Source organism: Molossus molossus, unplaced genomic scaffold, assembly GCF_014108415.1.
Source record: "Molossus molossus isolate mMolMol1 unplaced genomic scaffold, mMolMol1.p scaffold_m16_p_11, whole genome shotgun sequence".
Classification (NCBI taxonomy): Eukaryota; Metazoa; Chordata; class Mammalia; order Chiroptera; family Molossidae; genus Molossus; species Molossus molossus.
The window spans coordinates 21,455,931-21,481,753 of NW_023425346.1; the positions used below are offsets into that span (position 1 = coordinate 21,455,931).

Here is a 25,823-nt window from a genome sequence, read left to right on the forward strand (position 1 = left end):
TGTGATTGGATAGCAAAAGGTAGAGAAATCAATGAACAGATCTAAGACTGCATTATTTCAAAAAAGTTATAGCATCATTACTTTCCCTGTTGAATCCATTAGGCAGATTCCCTCAACCCCTATGTCCAGGAGAAGATATCAGTCACTTTAATGGAATAAATAAAATAGTTCTAAAATAATGGCCATCCACATGCCATCAATTCAAGAACAAGCTTGAAGTTTCTTGGTTATATGAAATAGAGCCTCTAGCTATGATAAAGGCAACACTATATTGCCATTATTCTCACAAAGATGGATCTAGAAGGGAATGCAATTATAATGACATTAAGGTAATGGGTGTTTAGGTCAAGAAAATAAACATAAAGATTATTATAATACTGAAGAGTATATAAGCAAGAACTAATATAAAATCTTGAGCCAAATGTGTTCATCACACAGGGATAACATTTCATATGAATGAGGTGATGTCTGACTTATATGATTTGATTTGAGTGATGCTAGGAAGAACATCTGTCCAAACACAGATATTCCACTTAATGCCCAAGGATGCAGAATGGGTAGATTCTGTTGTTCAACAAACCCATGTTATCTTTGACACAATTTGACCATCACCCAAAATTTCTTTTGCATCTCTTTGGTACTAACCTTGCTGCCTTACCTATGTGTACCCAGCATCATGACTAATACGGCAGCCTCTGGATCAAAAGTTTCTGAATTTGAATTCTGTTCTGCAACTTACTGGTTTGTTTTAATTTTTTTGTTCTTTTACCTTAGACAAGTGACTTAAACTCTCTGTACCTCAGTATCCTCATCTATAATATGGAAATATAATAGAATTTTCCTCTATGGTTATAATGATTACTAAATGAATCAGTGTCTATAAAGTATTTAGAATATTGCCTAGCAAGTGGTAACTGCTCAATAATTATATTCATATTATTACATTATCACATATTTTTGATGCCAGATAATATGTAGATAATTTATGAGCATATGAATTAAAAACCATGTTAAGAACAGAAGCCCAAAACCTCAAGGAATTTAGCATTCAATGGTTAGAACTTTGTGGTTTTCTTCAAGGGTCTTCTCAGAGAGCGTTAGTTTGCCACCAAATTCATGATAATATTCTGGTGACCAGTAAGATGTCTACCCCACTGAAAGTGTGAGTCACCCTTGCTCCTCTCTGGACGTGAGAGCATCTGAGAATTGTTCCTCCCCAGGGCCTGAATTCTACCTGAAAGTGAGTCATCACTAGCTTTCCAGTTCTCTTATGGTGCAAATGTAGAATCTTTGGAATTGACTCAAACACTCCACTTTTAATAGCTTTACCAGCATTGTCTCAACCTATTCTTTCCCTGACCCTCTGTTCCAGACACACTGGCCTCTGTCGGGTCCTCAGACGCAGTCTATTCTTTCTCATCTCAGGACCTCCTAACATGCTCTTTCTTCTGCAAGGGACACTCTGTCCTGTTGGCTTGCACCACTTAGAATCCAGCTTCAAGTTCAACTGCTTGAGGAAATGTTTTCCAATTCCCAGAATGGGCTGCATCCCTATAACATTCTCTAATAGAACTTTCATTTTTTTTCTTGAATATTTGATCACAAATACAATTGTATAAGTAATTTTATAACAACAGTGGGAGGCCATTGTACTCACAGATATAACTGTAATAAAACTCTGTGCACATAGTACCTCATCAGTAAAAGAAGAGTAAAGAAAAGCATGAGAGAGAGAGAGATTGAGACAGACACACAGAAACTTGAATTCCATCCCCTCTTCCACTTACTGGGAGCCCTGCCCTTTCCTTGCGTATTCTTATTAACCACTTTTCTTTCATTACAAAATGGAATACCAGAATTTGAACATGGTTTTTGAATAGCACACCTCCTTCACATAGGGCAACAACTTTATTTTTTATTCAATGGGAAAAAAATAGCTTTAAACTCTAGGAAAATTAGCCATGTGGACTTAATTGAGCAAAACTATTGGGAGCTTGTGGTAGCATCTAACTAGGGGAATTTCCCAGGGCAATTCGGATTGTGTGTAATTTTTACCTTACTTGCTCATTTGGAACCTGACAGATAAAGAAGATACAACTGTCTCCTTTTTTTTTTTTTTTTTTTTAATCCTTACTGAGGATATTTTTTCCATTGACTTTTAGAAAGAAAGAGTAAAAGGGAGGGGGGAGAGAAAGGAACATTAATGTAAAAGAGACACATTGATTTGTTGGCTCCCACCCTAACCCTAACCAGGACTGGGGCACGAACCTGCAACCCAGGTATGTGCTCTTGACCAGGAATTGAACCCTCAACCCTTTGGTGAGCAGGTTGACGCTCCAACTACTGGGCCACACTGGCCAGGGCAACTGTCTCTATTTTTAATATTTGTAATCCTGGTCTAAAATATAATTGCTGTGAGGGCTGAAGGAACACCTGGAAAATTCATTACTGTATCCCTATTACATAGCAGGACGCCTGAGTGATACTACAGCTTAATACATAGTTATCGGAGGAATAAACATTCTGCCTGTGTCTACAGGATTCGTCTATTTGGAAACAATGCAGAGTCTGTACTTGGGGACACTGAAGAAGTAGAAGAGAGGACTTCAGATGCTAAGCATTATGCAGACCTCAGATAACCCGTGTCTCTGTAGAAACTTATTAAAGTGGCAGAAATACAGTGACAAAGTTCAGTGTATTTCAATGAAGACTTACGTATGCAAGACAACATTTTGTCCTTTCGTTCCCTTTCTAAGCCAAATTGTACTGAAAAGCTGACATCTTCCTTAACATTTTAGGTCGAATGAGCCGGACTCGATTTATCATGCTGCCAACCCAAGGGGAAGGACGGCCATGCCCCACAGAGCTTACCCAGCAGAAAACCTGTCCAGTGACCCCCTGCTACAGCTGGGTCCTCGGCAACTGGTCTGCATGCAAATTGGAGGTGGGTCATGTAATGAGACTTAAGAGAGATGATTCTCAGTTCGTCCAGAGCACTTGTCTGGACAAACCTACGTGACGGCGGGATAAATTCCACAGCAGCAGGGCCTGGCATGACGTTTTTTTCTATGCAATGGAGTGCATGGGAAAATACAATCGAGTGATTTAACCTCAAGCAGAGTGATGTTGCTAGGAAAATACATAGCCATTCATTAGGTACTGATCATAGGCAGGGTCACAGGACTTTCAATCTCCTTGGCATCCTCAAGAACTCTATTATTTTCCTGGCTTGTTGCAAATATCAAAATATTATTGAATTAGGCAAAACACTGATGCTATGGAAATGTGCAGCTTGCTGCAGACTGTGTTTCTTAAAGAGGTACATTTAGGCTCCGACGAAATCTTGCGTATAGGCAGAAAACCAAAAGTGTATGAAAGTTGTATTTTAACATTATTACACAAACCAAAGCTACTACATTTTCCTCAATGATTACTTTTTTATTGGCCTGAAATATAAATGCCTAAAAACATCATCATATATCACAGACTGAGAGCTTTTGCTGGATCAGCAAAGATCCTGTACTGCCTTTTCTCCCTGGCTTCCTGTGTACGAAAAAACACATTGGTTTTCTCAACTTGACTAGTATACTCTCTGGTTCTTATTCCAAAGCTTATTCTAATTAGGTAACAATACTTTGGATTATGCATTAAGAAATCTGCAGAGTATCCTCATAAAGATGTTTGGTGTTCCTGTCAGATGACATTGTCTTGCAGCATTATCATCTTGCAGAAGTTAAATGCCCATGTATTGTAATAAGTCCCAGAAGAACAAACGTGGTACATTTGTTCAGTCTCCTTTTTACAGAAAATAAGGCAACCATGCTAAGTAATTCAATACTGACTTAATGGCTTCAAATATGAATACTTTGTCTGCCACTCTGAAATCTTCTTTCCTAATCTACTTCAGCAATTTTAAAATAATGCTTGGAATCACAATTAAGAGAACAAAAGGAATATTTATCTTTATAATTGCAATAAATGTCGACAGAGTAGAGAAAATAAGCTCAAAGAATTCAAGAGCCCACTGCAGAGGGAGGGAGGGTTGACAAACCCCATGCTCAAGGTCTTCCCAGGCACACTGCTGTGACTGTCCCTCACTAGTGCTTCTGTCTAGTTCTCTCTCCCTTTTGTCTTCTCGGGCATCATGAGCCTTTCCTTTTCTTTCTGTTTTTTTTTTTTTTTACTTTTTTTTTGGGGGGGGGGGCGGTACGTGCCCCTAGCGGGATCCAAACCCAGGACTCTCTGGTCCAAAGACCGACGCTCCAACCACTGAGCCAAACTGGCCAGGGCTCTGGGATTTGTTTTTCTATAGACAAGTCCATCAAATTGTCCCATGGGAACATTAATGGGGAAATGCCAAGTGCAATGTTTACTTTTGTTGTTTCCTACTGAGCTCTTGGCAGAATCATGGGGGCAGAAGTGGTGGGTTGTGCATGTTCCCTGTGGCAGTGCTGGTGAGAAAGGTATGGTTGCGGTATGTTTTAGCAATACCCAGACTGGGAGGCCCTACAGACCACAAGAGCAGGTGTATCTGGAAACTCCAGAGCTCCTCAGATTTCTAGGTGAGGTTTTTCCCACTAACTGACATGTCCAGAGAGCAGAAGATTTGGAATTAGAACTTGGAACGGGGCAAAGCTCTTAGGAAACAAGTGTATAGTTAATCGTTTTGGCACCGTACCCAGCAGGGCCAATCAGCATTGTCCCCTGAGAATGAGGAATGGCACTGAAGCTGTTCACTGACGCTGTTTTCAGGAACTCTTAGCTGCCACATTGGCCACCTCGTCGATAAAGCCAGGCCCTCAGGAGCAGGAAAGATTAAGGAAAGTAACACACAGAGAGGCAGAGGCAAAAAGAGAAAGGGGATCATGATATTTGACTCTACTTTTTCCTGAGTTCAAATTGCATTTCTGCTTCTCCTGAAGCCTAATTGTGAATTCTCTGTGAGACAGAAAGCACAGTATCTTTTCAGTGAGTTGTCTTTTCTTAAAGGTACATGCAAGCTGAGGTTTTGGAATTACTAATCAAAGTACATTTTCCTTGGCCACAAAGGAAAGTCATCTCTCTCTCTCAACTTCACTTGCTTGTCCCATCGTAGCCTAACCTGCCAAATGCAGGTATGCACCTGCTCGTTCACTGGGGTGGTGATGACATCCAAGTGGCTGATTGCCATCAAGAAGCATCAACCCTTCATAAGAGGAGCTTGCATAGGGCACTGTTGATGTGCCAATTTTGCCCTTACCTTATATGGAAAGAGATCAGCAAATAAAGTGTTTATTCTTGGGCTTCACTTTAAGTGTTTTTCGAACTCTTTCTTTTCCAATTCCTCAGCTGAGCATGTAGCCACTCCACACATACATTGGTCAATCTGTTTTAGGAGCTTAGACTCTGGAGTCTAGCAGGCCTAATTTTAAGCAATGTTTTCTGCCAGTTCCTAGCTCTGCAATGTTTGCAAAGTCCCTAAGCTCCCCCACGTATCTGTTTTTTAATCTATACCACGGAGGTAGCAGAAGTACACATTTTGCTGGAGATTTTTGGTAGGCATCAGCCAATCCATATGCAGTGCTTAGCGTAGTATCTGGCAAAAAAAAAAAAAGAAAAGAGCTCATCAATTGTAATTGCTATTAGAGTTTTGATTAAAACTATAATTATGATTATTAGCACCATCTGCCTATCTACATCTGGTGATGCCAATTAAGAGTATACAAAAGTCTTTTAATGATCTGGACAGTGTAGAGTTAATGAGAGAATCCTTGCTGTTGGCAGCCTTGCCCTAGAAAGCCAGGCTCCGCTGTCAGGCCCTAGTGTGTAAGCCTCTGGGGGCAGCGTGAGCAAACGCCTGCTTTCTGAGTGAAACTATCATTCTGATGCCGATGCACCTTCACGTGGTTGCTGCTGCTGTCACAGGTGTGAGAGGTTAGGTAGAATGTAGATACCTACTAGGGGCATATTATCGTTTGTCTTGGTTGTTAAAGTGACCCCTGATGTAGACTTGTGTCCTGACATTTCCTTACACTCTGTCTCCTGGAATGTCAAACAAAACTCGAATCAGTCGCATCTTCTGTTACTCAGATTCCAGATGGCAGTGTTTTCAAATGTCATACATGCTGCTGGATCTTTAGACTCGTGTCTCCAAGTACACAAAGTCTGGTCCTCTGCTGCAGAACGCGCACCTTAGACAATTCTTAGATCCCTCTGGTAGAGTAAGTAAAAGAGACCTCCCACCATGACATCTAACTTGCACTAGTTACTTTCCACGTCAGGGCATAAATATGTACCACAGCATTTGCTTTGCATGAATCTGCTGTGAACGGATTTCCAACGTCCACTTCTCTTCGAGAAAATGCACACAGGCCCAACGTCGGTGCATTTTGGGGACAATTTCAGGACAGCTGTAGAAATGATTAGAGCAATTATGGGGTATTGATAAATCAAGCATGGGCATTGCCATCTGAGATAAATAAATCATAATTCTTGTTAAAACATCTCTAGAAGAGGAGGTGATAGTCCCAGTTTATGTGCCAACTCAGATTCTTTAGGCTTTAGTTCCTAAAATGTGGACCTCCTCAGAATTGCACCTTTTCTTTTCTGCCAATATGTCTTTGAATCCTAACTTCCTTATATAAGGACTTGTCTCAGCAGCCACTGTGTACCGTCCTGCACCTCCAGTGGTCTATCTACAACCTGTCTTGACACGAAGTAGCTGCTGCAACTCTGCCTTGACCTGGGTAGTGCTCAGCAGGCCCCTCTGCCCCCGGATCCCCTGTCCCACGTCCCGTACACTGTCTTGACTGCTTTAGCTGACCAACTTGCCCTTTTTCCTCCTGCCGCTACAAGAGCCATGGTAGCTCCAAGGCCCGGGCAGTGCATTTCTGAGAACTTATTTCTGAGTTCTGTGATAGATGGGGGTAAGGTGGTGAGATCCACTTTCCCAGTGCAGCGCAGTCACCACTCTGTTGCCTGATAATGGATTCGTGGGCTGTAGCATGTAGCATCCCTGACTGCAGGAACAGAGGTGCAAAGGCTCACGCACTTCTCTCCCCCCACCCCCTCCCTTTCTCTGTCCCTCTGTCCCTCTCCCCCTCCTGCTTCAACCACACCAGCAGGAGTCATAAAGGCTCTACCTCCTCCAACTTCTGGATTTACGGGAAATGGAGTCGCACACCTTGGAGCACAGAGTAGTTATACACCCTGAGATGAAAGTTGACAGACGAGGAGGAGGATCCAAGGAGAAACTGGCATTTAAATACCTCCCCCTTCTTTCTCCCTCACCCCCTCATGGGCAGTTAGCTAAAGGCGAGCCCCTGTGGCAGGTCTGAAAGATGCTGTAGGTGGCCACGAAAGCAGCTATGCTGACTCTGGAAGTGGAGGCCAGCTTGGTAACACCATCTTATATTTGCTTTCCTTCCATTCTTGGTTCAAGTGTTTCCCCCTCACGCTTGCCATCCTGGGATTTCACCTCCTTAACAGAAAAGCTTGCCTTAGGCTCTGTTTTTTTTTTTTTAAGCTATTTGTGTAAAAACAGAGCTATCATCTAAAGTTATCGAAACATCCAATGGAATTCTTTTTGAAGTACGAGTACCTGCCTAAAATTGAAGAAAGAAGACTCACCTCATGACTATCTGACAACAGTGTTATGGTGGGAAACTCCATCAGGAGATGCTTGGGCCAGGTAACCACGAAGAGCCTTCCAATTCTAGGCTTCTGCTTCTGTGAAATGCTCGGCTTCTTCCTAATTGCCAGGAGTAATCTGAATGGGCTTTGTAAATATCTTCAAAGAACATTATTCATCACAGAAGGCATGCTGGGAAAACAACTCTTGGCAATATAGAAAATCATTGTTGCACTGGAAACCCCAATCTAATCCATATGAGAAGTACTGAATTCCCTACAAGAGAAAAACAAGCAAAGGAAAAGAGAAGTTGATGCCCCGTGGCTGAACATGCTCTCCTGGGGGACTGATTATGGATTAGGCCATGTTATCACACACACCTAGACAAATTATGTATTTTTTTCTTTCTTTTTCAGTCAATTGTGTCTGAGTTCTAAAATGAATGGTCATATTCTAAGAGAAGAATTTCATGGCATAAATTTGCATTTCTTCTTCAGCTGCTCTGTTAGCTCTCAGCGAATTGCTGAGTGATGCTTCATTGTTAGGAATTGAGAGAGAACTCCCCGGAGAAGGCAGCTGCTGAAATACACAGCTCAGGTTTCCTTTTTTTTTTTTTTTTTTTGAACAAGAGGTAGCAGGAACCAAAATGAATTATTTGGGTGATTCTGACTGTGTCCTTTCCTCTCCCAGGGTGGAGACTGTGGGGAAGGAGTCCAGGTCCGCAGCCTTTCCTGTGTGGTCCACAGTGGCTCCATCTCGGACTCCGCTGTGCGTGTGCAGGAGGCACAGTGCAAAGATATGCCCTTTCCCGATGGCATCCTGAAGCAGCTGTGCTCTGTGCCCTGCCCAGGTATGCGTTTTTCAACAGTCGGGAGTGCCTTCCAAGGTGCTCTTCTTACTTATTAGCTTTCCCTGAAGAAGCTCTATCTCATCAACATTGAAGCTTTTACTTAACTTTAATTCATGTTTAATTGTGGTTATAACTTTGGGATGTACCGACAATGGAGGCAAGAGGGAAAAAAGAAACACTGACTTGGACCTTTAAGAGCTAAGTTCGAATCTTGTCTGTATCACTTCCCTGCTGTTTGACCTGGGGCATAGGGTATCGTCCCTCTGAGCAGTGGTTGATCCATCTAGAAAAGGTGTCACTAATACCTGACCTGACAGCACCTAGCACATTGGCCACACTCCAAACATGTTGACTGAAGCCATGAGTGGATGAGCCTCCGGGGGTGGCATGGTAGGGACCAGCGAGGCTATCTGTTTATGAAAATACTGTCAAACTGTCATGTTCTACGTAACTGTGAAGGTCACCATTAGTTACATAAAATGTATGAGTTTATTTTGATTCTAATAACTTAGGGTACACAGCATAAGTTTAAGATGGCTTATAATGTGGCATGTAAAATATACATACGTGCATATCTATATACATATGTACATATACACACACAGATGTGTGCGTATGTTTAGGTTTGAAATTCGACATTCTTTAGAGAGTCACTTTAATGACCAAATTATTCTCTCTATATTTTCTGTGAACATCAATGTTATAATGTTATGCCACTCTTTGAAAACTTAGTTACTTTAATATCTACGTCTCCCGTTAAAAAAGTTTATCACCACTAGCAGACACATAGTGTTCTCCAGATAAGACTCTGATTTGAAGCAAAGTAATGCCAATCTAGTTTCGGCACTGCCTTCCTAAAGTGGATTAAACCATACATGATCCATCATTTTTAGTACTTTCTAATTGGAAAATTGGTCAAAGTAGAATGTCTGGTATCTGGGTCCCACCCCGTCACTACACCCCCACCACCATGAATCTCACTGTGAACCTGTCCACGTAAATGTTGTCAAGTGCGTCTTGTCTTCCCCACTCTGTTCTGCACAACCATCCAGGCGACTGCCACCTAACGGAATGGTCCGAGTGGAGCGCGTGTGAGTTAACCTGCGTCGATGGAAGAAGCTTCGAGACAGTGGGCCGCCAATCTAGGTCAAGGACATTCATAATTCAGTCTTTTGAAAACCAAGACAGCTGCCCCCAGCAGGTTCTAGAAACACGTTCTTGTACAGGTACCAAGGGTACTTTTCAGTCCTTTGCTTTAAGCTTATTCTTTTTCCCTGTCAGCGAGAATAAAACTGCTGTTATCATATTTGCTTGCAGGAGGCAAATGTTATCACTACACATGGAAAGCAAGTCTTTGGAACAACAATGAACGGACTGTATGGTGCCAACGTTCAGATGGCATTAATGTCACAGGTACTCCTATCTAAGGGTCATGTGGTACCTCCAAAAGATCTCTGAGCGCTGCTATTTGTGAGGATAATTAGCTTACTAATTATAAGCAAAGAAAGACTGGACAGATGGTTTTAAATGATCTCCTTGTCAAATTGCCATTACATCTTTGCATCTCAGAAAGCAAACAATTCTATTCAAACCCATAATATATAGACAACTTAAAGAAATAAGCTGAAACACAATATTTTTTTCTTAAATATCAATCTTGAGACAAGCTGAAAAAGAGAGGTGATAGCTTAAAACAATGGTCTGTAAAGTTTTGAATCATGTACCTTCTTAGTAAAAGTTTTCTGAGGACTTTTCTTCATATATAAGCTTACATCCCACATTATGTGCTTATATGTTATAAAATGCACAGAAATTGAAATTAAAATGTTTTTGGGGTATACAAAATATATATTTGTTAATGGTGATAAAATTGCTGCAAGTTATAGATGTTTATAGCCATTCACTGGAAGCTTAGATATTAAAGATTGTGCCAGTCATGATTATTATTTAATATCTAAATATAGACTGAGGGAAGTGTTCCTCATTCATGATGATGGATACAATTTGATCTACAAATAGTCTTCTCAGGTTTTTTTTTTATGCCTTTTTAAAGAGCTTTTTGATGCCTTCTTATCAGGGAAAATTAAATTGCCATTGTTTTTACTTGGTACCAGGCTGACAAAACTTATTGTGTGGGGAATCATCAGCTCTGTCTTTGCATTGTTGATATTCCCTTTAATCCATGGTTTATTCAATTTGTTTTACGCTACTTGTACATTTTTTCCGATTAATTTTATAGAGAGGAAGGGAAAGAGAAAGAGATAGAAACATCGATGAGAGAGAACATGGACTGGCCACCTCCTGCATGCTCCCCACTCGGAATCTGGCCCACAACCTGGGCATGTGCCCTGACCTGGAATTGATCATGTGACCTCTTGGTATATGGGTCGACGCTTAACCACTGAGCCACACTGGCCAGGTTACTTGTACATTTTATAAGTTATGGTGAAAACTAAATACAGTGTAAGTCAACCTGAGCAGGAAACATCATCCGTCCTCTGCGGTATGATGAGAGTTGAAGTGGCGCTGGTTGCACTATGCTTCATGCCCAAGGTGGACGGACGTCTGCGAACGAGCTCAGGTCACTAGCGTCATCTGCTAAGTGTTATTCGAGTTTAGTTTAATTCTTTAAACAGAAGTGTTGTATGAACTATATAAATTCAAACATTTTCTTCTTAATTCCCAAGAGATCCCCTCCTGTACCATGGGCATCGCTGATTTAAAGAGGATAAATCAGCCCCTCCCGGCACAATTGGTAGCAACAGGACTGTGTGATTATTGCCACTAATGTCCAAATTAATAACTCCCCACCAAAATTTTGTGTGTGTGGATTATTTTCTTTTCCAAGTAATAGTAAAGAATGGTTGCTTCATTCTCAGGGAAACTAGATCTGACTGTCCTCTACACTGCTTATATTCAGAGCTTTTGCTAGCTACAAAATATAACTAGTTGATAATTATAGTAAGGTAAAGGCTACAGTCTGTAAATACGACCAGTATTATAAATAAGGTTTAAACACTGCCCTCAAATAGTATGCAACTTCTTTGCTTAGTACTTGGAGTCCAGGAAGGCAAGGCTAACGTGAAGTGATTTTGAGATAAGGCATGTGTTCTTCCATCCACTTAGTCACTTAATTTAATATTAATTTAATGAGTACTGTGTCAGATATATGACCGCCCCTCCTGGAGCTTCTATATTTGCTCTTAAAAATAAGTGTGGGGGTAAGAGGGCTTGTGTGTATCTGTATCCTGATTAAAATATATATTTAAAAATGTTGCCCAAGTGTTAGATATTCTGTTCCCATAAATTGATTAGTGGCCTTCTTTTAGCATTTGGTTGTTGGGGATTGGCCTAGTGCCCAGCTGGGGTGTTCCAGAAGTGGAGAAAAATAAATGTAGAATAAATCTCAAGCAGATTACATTTTATGCTCCTGAACTTAAATTGAGATCTCACCGATTCTTTTACTGATTCTGGCACTCACAGACGTCACCTTCAAGCAGAGCCATACGATAGAATCACATTGCCAGTAGCAGGAATAAAAAATCTCCTATAAATAGCTTCTGTTAGCAGAGCCTCCCCTCTCAAACAACCCATCCTGGAGTGATCAATAACATAAGACTGGGCTGCATGTCAGCAGAAGGTTAAATAACAATAATACTGTTACAAAGTGGTCAGTGGCAGAGAAAGAAAAAAGAAATGTTCTTTAATGTTTATCATAGAAAAATCTGCAAATGATGGTGGGATTTCCTTTGTAGGAGGCTGCTCCCCTCAGGCACGCCCCGCTGCAATTCGACAGTGTAACCCAGCCTGCAGGAAACCTTTCTCGTACTGTACACAGGTGAGTCACGTGCCAGAGAGTCCACAAGTGTTTTAATTGCTATGTTAGACACATGCTGCTGGCTGTCTTCCGTCTGCTAGAGCCAAGCAGCAGTTCTGTGTGCCCACGATACCATCTAGAGGCAGGTGCAGGAGTAATCACAGCTGTAAAGAATTTCTTGGCAGGGACGGGTGTTAAGGCAGGGACGGGTGTTAAGGCAAGCAGTCTTTTTTCTATAAATCTATGTATAGGCAAATCTTTTTTCAGATATCTAATTTATATAAGTTCTGTTTGTCAATAAATGTTCTCCATTGATTTATTCATTGATTCTTAGCCTTTCATCTGCCTAAATTATTTTGAAAGTTATTATAAATGCATGTTCAGATTTGCTCAATGTTATTTAGTAAAATTGATTATGTTTTTAGTTCATTTTAAATAAATGCCTGTGGATAAAAATGATATATGCGTCTACAAACACACACACCATATATATACACACACACACATACACATATATATTTTTTTAAAAGCAGAAATCTTTCTCTCCTAACTCCCATCTACCACTGCTTAGGAATTACCGCAAACTGTGCAGTGCATATATAATTTTTTAAAAGTTATGTCATGTTCTTTAAACAGGTTTTTCTCCTCCCCTTGGCTGCCATCCTTGAATACAGAACCAAGCCTACAAGCAGAGAGATCGTTCAGACCAGTTATTGATCCATGGTAGCAAATGAGAGGCACTGGGCAGCGGGGGCTGTAGCAGGGCTCAAGGAAGACGTGTATATAATGTCTGCTGCTTTGCTTCTCAGTGTCAAGGGCGGGTTGGAGCGAATGGGCAGGAAGCTGGAAGAGTTGAGGATAATTTGATTAAATGCCTTAAATATCTCCATGAGAGAATAATATCCTCTAATGACAAAGAATTGTGATTTCATATATATTTTTAAATTTAACATTATTGTTGGCCAGGCCGGTGTGGCTCAGTGGATTGGGAGTTGTCCCAAGGACTGAGAGGTCCCAGCTCGTTTCCCAGTAGGGGGCATGCAGGAGGAAGCCAATTGATATTTCTCTATCTCTCTCCCTAAAAAAAAATCAATTAAAAAAAAAAACACATATTTATCTTTATTGTTGAAAGTATCACAGATGTATTCCCCCACCCCCCAGGCCTTCACTGCACTGCCTGTGTTCATGGGTTATACATATAAGTTCTTTGTGATTTCATATTTGGAAGGTGTAAGAATTGTAAACCACTAAAAAAAAGCTGACGATTTATTTAAGGGTTGACATTGGAATTCAGAAAGATGAACTAATTATTGGATATTCATCTCTGGCAAACACGTTGCTGAAAAACCCAAAATTGTCATGAGATATGCAAATGTCAAGTCATTCCAACATTTAAATTACTTTTTCATCTGCACAATTCAGTGTATAACCATAAAAATATTTTTTTATGCTTTAGGGCGGAATCTGTGGTTGTGAGAAGGGCTATACAGAGATAATGAGATCAAATGGTTTTCTGGATTACTGCATGAAAGTTCCTGGCTCAGAGGATAAGAAAGCTCATGTGAAAATCCTTGCTGGAAAAAACAGACCTGTGAATTCAAAAATACATGATATTTTTAAAGGATGGTCTCTTCAACCCCTTGATCCAGGTACGTTCAGTTATGTGTTAAGTAATGTAAATTTTCTTATGAGGGGTTAGGGTTCATATTGTGACCAGTGTTCACAACTGAAAGAACGGAGAAAAGAGACACCATGGTTTAGTCCAAGGTTTCTCAAATTTGTGTGTTGGATAATGCATACATAACTTAAGAACAAAAAGTTAAATTGAGTCTCGGGAACATGCATATACCTTAGGAAATGTCCAAAGACTCTATCCGGTTTGAGAAACTCTGGTGAAACCATGTTAGTAGAGAGCATCAATTTCAAAGACAGACGGACCTTGTTGACATCGTGGCTCAGAATATGCCTGTTTTGTCATTGAGTATAATTTCTTCCTCTCTGATATCATAGATGAGGAAACAGGTGCATTCTCAAGGCGCCTACCCTGCAGGACTTGTGTGGGTATTAGCACAGACCTGCAGGCTCAGAACAGGAATGAACATTTATTAGATGCTTTCTGTTTACCCCGTGGTTCTGTGTTGGTTATATTACATGAATCTTCTCATTATATTCTTACAACCTTAGGAGATGCTATTATTCATATTTTAGAGATTAGGAGTCTGAAACTGCCCATGCAAATTAATTTTACCAAAGTCAACCACAAGGAAGTGACGGCAGGGTTTGAAAGGCAGGTCATTAAGGCCTTTACATAGCACTGGTCTCGGCTTCCCACCTTGTCAAGTAGACAGAAAATGAAAGCAAGATACTCTGCCCATCACACATACCTCTTCTAGGAATTCAAATGCTACTAATGACGGAGCAAAGTGGCATCGCTCATGGGACAGGGAATAAACTGACAAAATATACCCTGGGAGCTTTTCTGCCAGACCTTAGACCTTTGCTGGACCAAAAGTGCCTTGGTGATGTATGTAAAGGGAGCAAAAACCAAAGCCAGCCCCAAAGAACCCTAGGCCTTGTGGTAGAAACAAAACGTATATTCCTCAACCAACTTTTAAGGATGACCACGTCTTAACTAGCTTTTGATGCCCTTATATGTCTGGGCCTGCCATAAATGTTTAAAAACATCTTATTTATGTTGTGACTAAGTTAGCAGTTTATTTGACTTTGAAGGACACGTGAAATGTAGCCAGAGTCACCTGTTGCTTGTAGACCACGTTTCAGAAGAGAATTAGGGTGAATTTCCAAGGAAATGAGTCTTCAGATCCACAAGCGAGGTCCTTAACCTTTGGGGGTCTAATTAAAACATCAATAATATGTATGCAAATATACATATGTGTGTATATATATATATTTAGTCTGGAAAAAGAGGCTATAACTTGTTTTCATGATGAGACTGTAAATTGGATCAACCTCTAGGAGGGAATCTAGGCAATATAGAACATATACTGTTACCTAAAATGTCTAGCAATTCAGCATACAAATTTATATATTTATATGTATTTATATATACACATACTAAAATAAATATGTAAATGCTATTCATTACATGATGGCTTGTTATATAGCAAACGAGTGGTTACAATGTAAATGTATAAATAGAATAATGATGATAAAATTATGCAATATATATCCTATATTTCCATAATCTATTTTTTAAATAAATCTAACATACTTTTAAGTGAAAATAAGTACAAGTCAAAGGGAATGATATGCATCATTTGTGTGTACCTGTGCTTGCTTCTGCAGAAACTGAAATAATTCACCAGGTAACAGGGATAGATTCCAGGTAGGGAACTGAGAGGGTGATAGGAAGACTTATTTTCACTACATATCTTTTTTTTTTTAAATTCCTCACCTGAGGATATTTTTCCATTTATCATCAGACAGAGAAGAGGGAAGGAGAGAGAGAGAGAAATATCGATGTGATAAAGCCACATCGACTAGTTGTCTCCCACACGACCCTGACCAGGGCTGGGGACGAACCGCAACTGAGGTACGTGCCCTTGACCAGAATCGAACCCGCGACTCAGTCCATGGGCTGACCCTCTAACCACTGAGCCAAACCAGCCAGGATACTACATATCTTTTTTATAGTTTGAAATTTGGCCCTGTTCATAATGATGTTATAAAAAGTTATATTCTTTTTTAAGTAACATACTTATAGGTCATTGACCACACACCTCTCTACTGGGGATTTAAAAAGTGCTGGGTTCTCACAATTCTTCAACTCTGTTAGGTCCGGGGGTAGTAAGATTAAAGGTACATTTTCATCAATATAAAAAACTCAGACTAGGGGATTTCATCATTAGTGTTTCAAAGAGATCAGAATCAAAGCTTTATAAAAAGACTTTTGAACATAGAAAACTATAACTACATTGAAACCTTATCCTAAAACCTGGCTGAGGCTTCAAAGTGTTTTGTAAGCAAAACGATTATATGTGATCATAATATAATTGAATGTAATTATGAGTTTATTCCAAAGAAATATTGTTTACAACAGATTTTGATTGTTTTTATTCCTACAGAAACATTTAGAACAAGATGCTAATATATCTGTTTTTCAAACCTGCTGTTAATTACATTCACGTAGTATAATGAACTTTCTGTGTAGGTATATCTTTCAGAAAGGACTACAGTTCCTTTGTCAGTCAAATTCTAAATTTAGTTAACTAGCATTTTTTTTTCTTGATTTTATGTGCTCATATAAAGTTCCAGAAACAAGTTAAATATCTATTATATATAGAAAAAAAAAATGCATACACCCAAGTTATGGCTTAGATGGAAGTCACAAAACTGATCAAATTATTTGGTTAATCTATTTTTCTTTAACTCCAGCAAATATAAAATCTAAAATAATGTATATTTGTACACATATAGTTATAATTTTACAGTAACTTGGTAACTAGATTAGATTATTTGGTCATGAATGGCAGGAAGCAAAACCACAGAAATGGGCATAGTCATTCTCATTGTATGCAGGATTGTGTCTTAATTATAATTTTTGTTCTATTTATGTGGTCAAGATGTTTTACAATACACACTTCAAAATAGGTTGCCAGCTGTTAGATTTTATGAAGTAATGATTGTCAGTGTTTGCTTAGCACTGGATTTTTTTTTTGATAGACTAACTTTTGATAGCTGTCACAATTGCGTGTTTATGACTTATGCAAGACTCAGAATTCAGATGAGTGATAAAGATTTTGTATGCTAAGCTTGTTATTTTATCTCTATTTTAAACAGATGGCCGAGTAAAAATTTGGGTTTATGGTGTTTCAGGTGGTGGTTTCCTTATCATGATTTTCCTAGTATTTACTTCCTACCTTGTTTGGTAAGTATTAATTTTTAGTTTATACTCCATAATTTTATGGGTGGCATGTTACACTAAGGGGAAACATGTCAGGATCACTGGCCATTATAACAGAACGCTTGAACCCACAAATAATCACCAAAAGTAAAATTGTTGAATCATTGGAATAGGAGATCATTGTCTTTATAGGCCTCATTTGAAATAATATTTAGTTGATTTTCAAAAATCATCAGAAGGTACATGAGTCCATTCATTGGTCAAGACTTTCCCCTTTTAGTATTTTGATTTATATCACTAGTTTTCAGCTTGGCAGCACCCCCCTGACATCTCCAGGGGACCGATACTTGGGTCCCAGCCCCAGAGATTTCTGATTTAATTAATCTTATGTAGGGTCAAGTTGTCTAGATGTTTAAAGGTACCCAAATAATTTTAATATGCAGCCAAAGCTGAGAGACATTACTCTAAGTAATTCTAGTTCTTAAGTTTTGTTATTAAAATTTTCCATTAAAAGAACCTAGAATGGCACCTTCTGATTTCACAAGGACGCTTTGGCTTGCATGGCTGACATTCCATTCATCTAGAATGACTTTTATAGCATTAGCTGTTGGCATTCTACCAGTTCTCCCCAGTAAGACTTAAGTGTCAACACTTCCTTATAAAAAATCTAGAATAACTTGTTCATGCCTCCTCCCCTGAAGCATTTACCCTGTGCTGGTGTAGTAGCTACTCGTATAAACATCCTCCTCCTCTACCAAACCACAAGGACTTTGTGGGAGGGAAAGGAAGAAGTCTAGTTACTCGATTTTATTGATATATTTTCCAGAGCACAAGTTTGATAAATGTGGATTGAATAAATGAGTGGATAAGTAAAACAAATACTGTGTTGCCCATTAATTTAGACACAAAGGTTAGGAAAAATATCTAGTATTTATATGTCTAACAAAGTACTGTACACAGATTGCCTTATTCAGTTCTCATGGTTTTCTAATGAGATGTTGCTATTAGTATCCTCATTTTAAAGAGATCCTCAGAAAAGTTAAATAATACACCTGAGGTCATCAGTGTGGTAGCATCTACTCCAGGTTTGCCAAACCCCAGAGCATATGCTCTTTCCGCTGGTCTTCCCGTCTCCATAGTGTCTTTTGTTGTGTAACCCTAAAATCTCTTAGACAGAATGCAGTGCTCACTGCTTTCACAATTTTGAGAGGCTCCTAGTTTTTCCAAGTAAATTAAGCAACAGACCTAAGAAAAGATCTAATTGATATCAATACACATTGTATATACCCTGAAGAAAAGATCTAATTGATATCAATACACATTGTATATACCCTTACTTATGAGCTGCCTAAAGAATTCAAATAGATACTATTATGGCATATACTTCTATTAAATAGCTTGCGAAAGAGTTAGTGGAAGAGTTTTGGAGATCTTATATTTTCTCCCCCCAAAAAAGGCTTAGGACAAGACAACTGCTACAACATGCCAAGGCCTTAGATGTGTACTTTAGATAAAAGCAACTTATAATGCAATTTGGAAATGTTTGGGGGAAAATATAGAAAAATCTTCTTCTTAAAGACCACTTTACTCAGATACAACTGTACCTCTGCCATTAGTGTTTGAAATATTGCTGATGTCCCAGATCCCCTGGCAATAAAGATCCATGAGGAAGTTAATGGGGATGAGCACTGGGTGTGCTTGAGTTAATCTGGACATAGTGCCTGGAAGTTCCTCCAGATGATGCATCCATTCTGCCTTACTCAGCACAATTCGGCCGAAGTCTGAGAGCGGTGCTCACACTTCCAGAGGGTCAGCCCTTAAATAACTGCTTAAACAACAGATTTCGGCTTTCATTGAACTATTTAATCTCCACTGGCCTGGTGATGAGTCCTTGTGGCTTAAATTCAACAGTGCTAAGAAGTGCTCACAGCTTGCCTGTCAGTTCATAATGAGCTCACTTTTCTGGCTGAATGGGTTTATCCTTTGCTAAGATGCAAATGATCTTGGAAGAGGTCACTTGAAAATGTGTTAGTCAATGATCTCTTCCAGCCGGGGTCGCAGGATAGATTAGAGATGACTGGTGGTGGCCTATGTGCCAGGCATTTGTGGGTCCTGATTTAGTGTGAATGAGGTGATCATACCTTTTCTGATATCAAAATTGAGGTAAAACATGTATAAAAATAAATTTTACTTTTAAGGGAATATCAGATAGGGAGAAAGGACAGGGAGCAGAGCCTCTAAATACAAGTGTCCTAGAGAATTTGGGTCAAGATGCCAGAGCAGGTAAATGCCATGCTCACATCATCCCACAACCACATCAAGTTTACAACTAAATTACAGAACAGCCATCACTGAGCATCATCTGAAGACTAGCTGAACAGAAGTCCTAGAACTAAAAGTATAAAGAGGCCACATCAAGACTGGCCTGCACCTCTTCCAGTGGCTTTTTCATACAAGCAGGCTGTCTCAGCTTGGGCTTCTGACTTGTCTAACATCTCTCAAAGGTCCGCAAACCCCAAACAAGCTACCGCTGGCCTTGGCGTGCAGCGTACCTCTTGCGAAGCAGACTTAATACTAGCACTAGTGGCAGCCTGCCTTGTTTCATAGCATAGATCTCCCTGTCACCTCTCAACCCAGCATAAGTGGCAACCAACCACAGATCACTTTTTAGCTCCTACCAAGTGGCCCCAGGCCGGGCACTCACTATGGATGATCTTGGCCTACATCAGAAACCCTCTCAAGAAAGCCCAGAACCAACACATCCTGTGTCCAGCTTCAGACCACACCAGAACACCAGGCAACCAGCTCCACAAATGACATACCCAAGGATGGACTCAGCAGGCTCCAGAACCCACTAAAGCAAATGTATCTCTATGGGGTTATCCTTGCACAACAGCTTGTCCACTGTTGTCTTAGCTAGTCAACATGAGGGTCAGTCCCACCCACTGACATGTCAACAGCAATCAAGGCTCAACTACAACAGGAGAATATACACAAAGGACACCCTGGCTCAGGTGACCAGGGAGAATGTGCCACTGGCACCCACAGGACACGTACTACATACTACATAAGGACATCCTACCAAGACTGGGAGATGTAACAGATCTACCTAATACATAGAAACAAACACAGGAAGGCAGCCAAAATGAGGACACACAGAAACATGTCCTGAATTAAAAAATAGACACAAACAAAATGGAGTCAAGCACTCTATCAGCAACACAATTCAAAACACTAATTATAAGTATGCTCAATGAACTTAGGGGAAGAATAGGTTAATTCAGTGGAAACTTCAACAAAGAGAAAGAAACCACAAAAAATGACCAGTTGGGAATTAAAAATACAATAACTGAAATGAATTCCTTAGAGAGAGTTAACGAGTTAACAGCAGATTAGATGAAGCAGACATTTAAATCAGTGATTTGGAAGACAAGGTAGCATAAAACACCCAATCAGAAGAGCAAAAAGAAAAAAAATAATTTAAAAAAATTAAGATGGTTTAAAGCACTTCTGAGAAGAGAGAGAACAAGGGTTTGAAAACCTATTTAAAGATATAATGACCAGAAATGTCCTTAACCTAGCAAAGAAAGCATACATACAAATCCAGGAAGCAAGAGAGTTTCAAACAAGATGAACCCATAAAGGCCCATGCCAATACCCATCATAATTAAAATGCCAACAGTTAAACATAGAGATAAACTTAAAAGCAGCAGCAAAAAAAAAAAAAAAAAGCAGTCAGCCAAGTTCAAGGGAGCTCCCATAAGAAAATCAGCTTATTTTTCAAAAGAAACTTTGCAGGCCCTGAGGGATAGGCATAAAATATTCAGTGATGAAAGACAAAGATGTAGAACCAAGGTCACTCTACCCAGCTAGGTTCTCATTTAGAGCTGAAGAAGAGATACACAGCTTCCTAGACAAGTAAAACCCAAAGTAGTTCATCACCACTAAACCAGTATTACAAGAAATGAGAAAGGGACTTCCTGAAAAGAAGAAAATAAATAAAATAAAATGAGTAAGAAAATAGGAAAGAAAAAAAAAATCACTTAAAAGGCAAACAATCAAAGTCATGGACCAACCAACTATGAAGCTAATACAAAGGCAAAAGTAGGAAGACTATATAAAATTACAACAATAAATTAAGGGATACACAAACAAAAACACACCAAAGAAGTAAAAAAAATAATGATGAAAACAAAGGTGGAGGGAGGCGAGTAAAAATTGAAGTGATTTTAGAATATATTTGAACTTAAGAGACCATTAATTTAAAATACACAGCTATGGTAACCATAAACCAAAAATTTACAAATGATTCACAAGAAAATGAAAGGAGTCCAATACAACACTTAGAAAGTCATCAACACACAAAAGAAGAGTATGAGAATGAGAACACAACAGAGAACTATTAAAACAATAAGATGGCAATAACCACATAATTATCAGTAATTACTTTAAATGTAAATGAAGTAAATGCTCTAATCAAAACATATAGGGTGGCTCAATGGATAAAGAACAAGACCCATACATAAACTGCCTACAAAAAACCCATTTCAGATTGAAAGACACACACAAACTGAAAGTAGAGAGATAGAAAAAGATATTTCATGCAAATGGAAATTTTATAAAAGCTATTTCATGCAAATGGAAATTTTATAAAAGCTGGGGTAGCAATATTTATATCAGACTAAATAGACTTCAAAAATAGGACTTTAACAGGAGACAAAGAAGTGCATTTTATGTTAAAGGGATCGATTTAGGAGCACCTAAATATATAAAACAAATATTGGCATACATAAAGAGAGAGATCAACAGTAATAATGTAATGGTTGGGGACTTTAACACTTTATATCAATGGATAGATCTTCCATACAGAAAATAAACAAGGAAACAGTAGTTTTATATGAAACATTAGATCAGAGAGGCTTATTATTATTAGAACATTTCACCCCAAAGCAGCAGAATATGCATTCTTTTCAAGTGTACATGGAACATTTTTCAGGCTAGATCACATGTTCAGCCACAAAACAAGTCACAACAAATTTAAGAAGATTAATATCATATGAAACTTATTTTCTGACCACAGTGATCTCAAACTGGAAATCTAGTAAAAGAAATAAGCTAACATATGATGGCTAAATAGCATGCTACTAAACAATGACTGAGTTAACTATGAGATCAAGGAAGAAATCTAAACATAATTCAGGACAAATGAAAATGAAAACATGAGGCCCTGGCCAGTTTGGCTCAGCAATTAGCGCATTGGCCTGTGGACCCATGAGTCCCGGGTTCAGTTCCTGCTAAGGGCACATACCTTGGTTGTGGTTTGTCCCCGGCACTGGTTGGGGTCGTGTGGATGGCAGCCATTTAATGTGTCTCTCTCACTTTGATATTTCTCTCTCTCTCTAAAAAAAAAAAAAAAAGGAAAACAGAACAAAAAACTTGAGGACCCAAAAATCTATGGGACAGAGCCAAAGTAGTTCTAAGAGAAAAATTAAAAATAAACAAGAAAAGATCTCAAATAAACTATTTAACAAATACCTAAAGGAACTATAAAGAGAAGAATAAACAAAGTCAAAGTAAGTAGTTGAAGGAAATAATAAAGATTAATGTGGAAATAAACAAAATAGAGCCTTAAAAATTCAATTTAAGAGATCAATGAAGTCACCCTGGCCAGTTGCTCAGTGGTTAGAGTGTCAGCCCATGAACCAATGAGTCGCAGGTTCAATTCTGGTCAAGGGCACATACTTCAGTTGTCGTTCATCCCCAGCCCTGGTCAGATCGTGTGGGAGGCAACCAGTTGATGGGTTCCTCTCACATCTATGTTTCTGTCTTTTCGTCCCTTCCACTCTATCTATTACAAGAAAAAAAAAAAAAAAAAAAGATCAGTGAAACCAAGAGATGGTACTTAGAAAAGATTTTTTAAAAATCAATAAACTAATCAAGGAAAAGAGAGAGAGAGTCCAAATAAAATCACAATGAAAGAGAAGCAGTAATGAGAAATGCAAATGATTATAAGAAAACACTGTGAACAATAATATGCCAACAAATTGGACAACTTGAAATAAATATGTATATTACTAGGAACATACAATCTTTTAATGCTGAGTCAGGAAGCAACAGAAAATCTGAACAACTGACAAGTGCTAACCAAGTCAAATCAATACAAATAAACTACCGAAAAACAAAGTCTTGGACCAGATGGCTTCACAGGTGAATTTTACCAAACATTCCAAGGATCTACACCTATAATTCTCAAACTATTCCAAAAAAAATGAAGAGGAGGTAAGGCTCCCAAGTTCATTTTATGAGGCCAGCATTACTCTGATAAGAAAGCCAGACATTACAAAAAAAGAAAATTATAGGCCATTGCCTTTGGTGAATAGATGCAGAAACCCTCATTGACATGTCAGCAAACCAAAGTCAGCAATATATAGAAAACATCATACACCATAATCAACTGGGATGCAAGGTTGGTTCAATATCCACAAATCAACTAACATGATACTAACATAAACAAAATATAGGATAAAAATAATATGATTGTACTGAGAGATTCAGAAAAAAACATTATATAAAACCCAGCATCCATTTATGATAAAAACTCTTAGCAAAGTGAGGAATAGAAGAAACATAACTCAACATAAAGACCATATGTGTGAAACACACAGCTAACATCATACTCAACATGAAAAACAAAGTATTTTCTCTAAGATCAGAACAAGACAAGGATGCCTACTCTCAGTATTCTTAATCAACATAGTATTGAAAGCCTATCCACTACAATCAGACAAAAAATAAAAGGCATATAAATTGGAAATAAACAAGTAAAGCTGTCATTACTTGCAGATGACAATATAATTTATAGAGAGAATTCTAAAGATTCCACCAAAAACTATTAGAACTAATAAATTTAGTTAAGTTTCAGGATACAAAAATAATATTTAGAAATAGGTTGAATTATACACCAACAATAAACTATCAGAAAGAAAAAGAAAATAATTCCATTCAAAATAGCTTCAAAAATAATAAAATATCAAGAAATAAATTTAATCAAGGAAGTAAAAGACCTGTACTTGGAGAACTACAAAACACTGAAGAAGATACAATTAAATGGAAGCATATACCATGCTCATGGATAAGAAGAATTAACATCATTAAAATGACTGTATAACCCTGGCCAGTTTGGCTCAACAGAGCTTCAGCCTGCAGACCAGAGAGTTTCTGCTAAGGTCATGTACCTCAGTTGCAGTTTGTCCCTGGCCCCGGTAGGGGTTGTGTGGGTGACAACCACTCAATGTGTTTCTCTCTCTTTCTCTCTCTCTCCCTCACACTCTATCTGAAGGTAAATGCAAAAAATGTCCTCAGGTGAGGATAAAAACAAAATAAATGTTTGTATGACCCTAAGCAATCTACAGATTCAATACAATCCCTATCAACACACCAATAGTATTTTTCACAGAACTAGAACAAATAGTCCTAAAATGTATATGAAACCACAAAAAACTCTGAATAGGCAAAGCAATCTTGAGAAATAACAAAGTTGAAGGTATCATTCTTTCTGATATCAAACTATACTACAAGGCTATAATAATCAAAACAGCATGGTACAGATCACAAAGATACATAGATCAATGGAACACAATAGAAAGCCCAAAAATAAACCCACACCTATATAGTCAACCAATCTATGACAAAGGAGGCAAGAATATACAATGGAGTAAGACATTCTTTTCAGTAGTGGTGTTTGGAAAACTGAACAGATACATGTAAAAAAAATGAAGCTGCACCTATTGTTTATATACATACGAGAATAAATTCAAAGTGAATTAAAGACTTAAATGTAAGACCTGAAACCATAAAACCTTTAGAAGAAAATATAGGCAGTAAACTCTTTGATATAACTTTTAGTAATAACTTTTTGGATATGTCTCCTCAGGGAAGAGACACAAAGGGAAAAATAAACAAACAGGACTACATCAAACTAAAAAGTTTTTGCACAGTGAAAGAAACCATCAACAAAACAAAAAGACAACCTATTGAATGGGGAACAATATTCACCAATGATCTATCTAATAAGGGGTCAATACGCAAAATGTATAAGGAACTCATACAACTTTATACAAAGAAGAAAACAAATACAACCCACAATCTGATAAAAAAAATCATGTACAGAGGACCTGAATAAACATTCCTACAAAGTGAACATACAGATGTCCAATAGACATACGAAAAGATACTCAACATCACTAATCATCAGGAAAGTGTAAATTAAAACCACAGTGAGATAAGTCTTTGCATCTGTCAGAATGTCCATCATCACTAAATGAACACATAAGCACGTGGAGAAAAGTATATGCTCCTACACTGTTGGTGAGTTTGTAAATTTGTCCGGCCACTATGGAAAATGGCATGGAGTTTCCTCAAAAAATTAAAAATAGAACTTTTGACCCAGTGATCCCATTTCTGGAAATATATCTGAAGAAACCCAGTGCACTGATTCAAAAAGACATGTGCAGCCCTATGTTCAATGCAACATTATTTACGATAGCCAAGATACGGAAGCGACCTAAGTGCCCATTGATAGATGAGTGGATAAAGATGATGTGGTACATATACACAATATAATATTACCCAGCCATAAAAAAAAGAATGCAGTCTCACCATTTGTGATAATATGGATGGACCT

The 25,823-nt window shown here is 38.6% G+C and overlaps 1 protein-coding gene across 1 annotated transcript in view; it reads left to right on the forward strand.

The window, feature by feature from the left end:
- THSD7B (thrombospondin type 1 domain containing 7B) overlaps positions 1-25,823 on the forward strand; it is an 848,907-nt gene that overhangs the window by 818,332 nt on the left and 4,752 nt on the right. Inside the window, exons 21-27 of the mRNA XM_036254339.1 lie at positions 2,799-2,944; positions 8,300-8,459; positions 9,512-9,685; positions 9,777-9,872; positions 12,215-12,297; positions 13,733-13,925; positions 17,077-17,164. Coding sequence (XP_036110232.1) covers positions 2,799-2,944; positions 8,300-8,459; positions 9,512-9,685; positions 9,777-9,872; positions 12,215-12,297; positions 13,733-13,925; positions 17,077-17,164 — 940 coding nt within the window. The remainder of the gene's footprint in view (positions 1-2,798; positions 2,945-8,299; positions 8,460-9,511; positions 9,686-9,776; positions 9,873-12,214; positions 12,298-13,732; positions 13,926-17,076; positions 17,165-25,823) is intronic.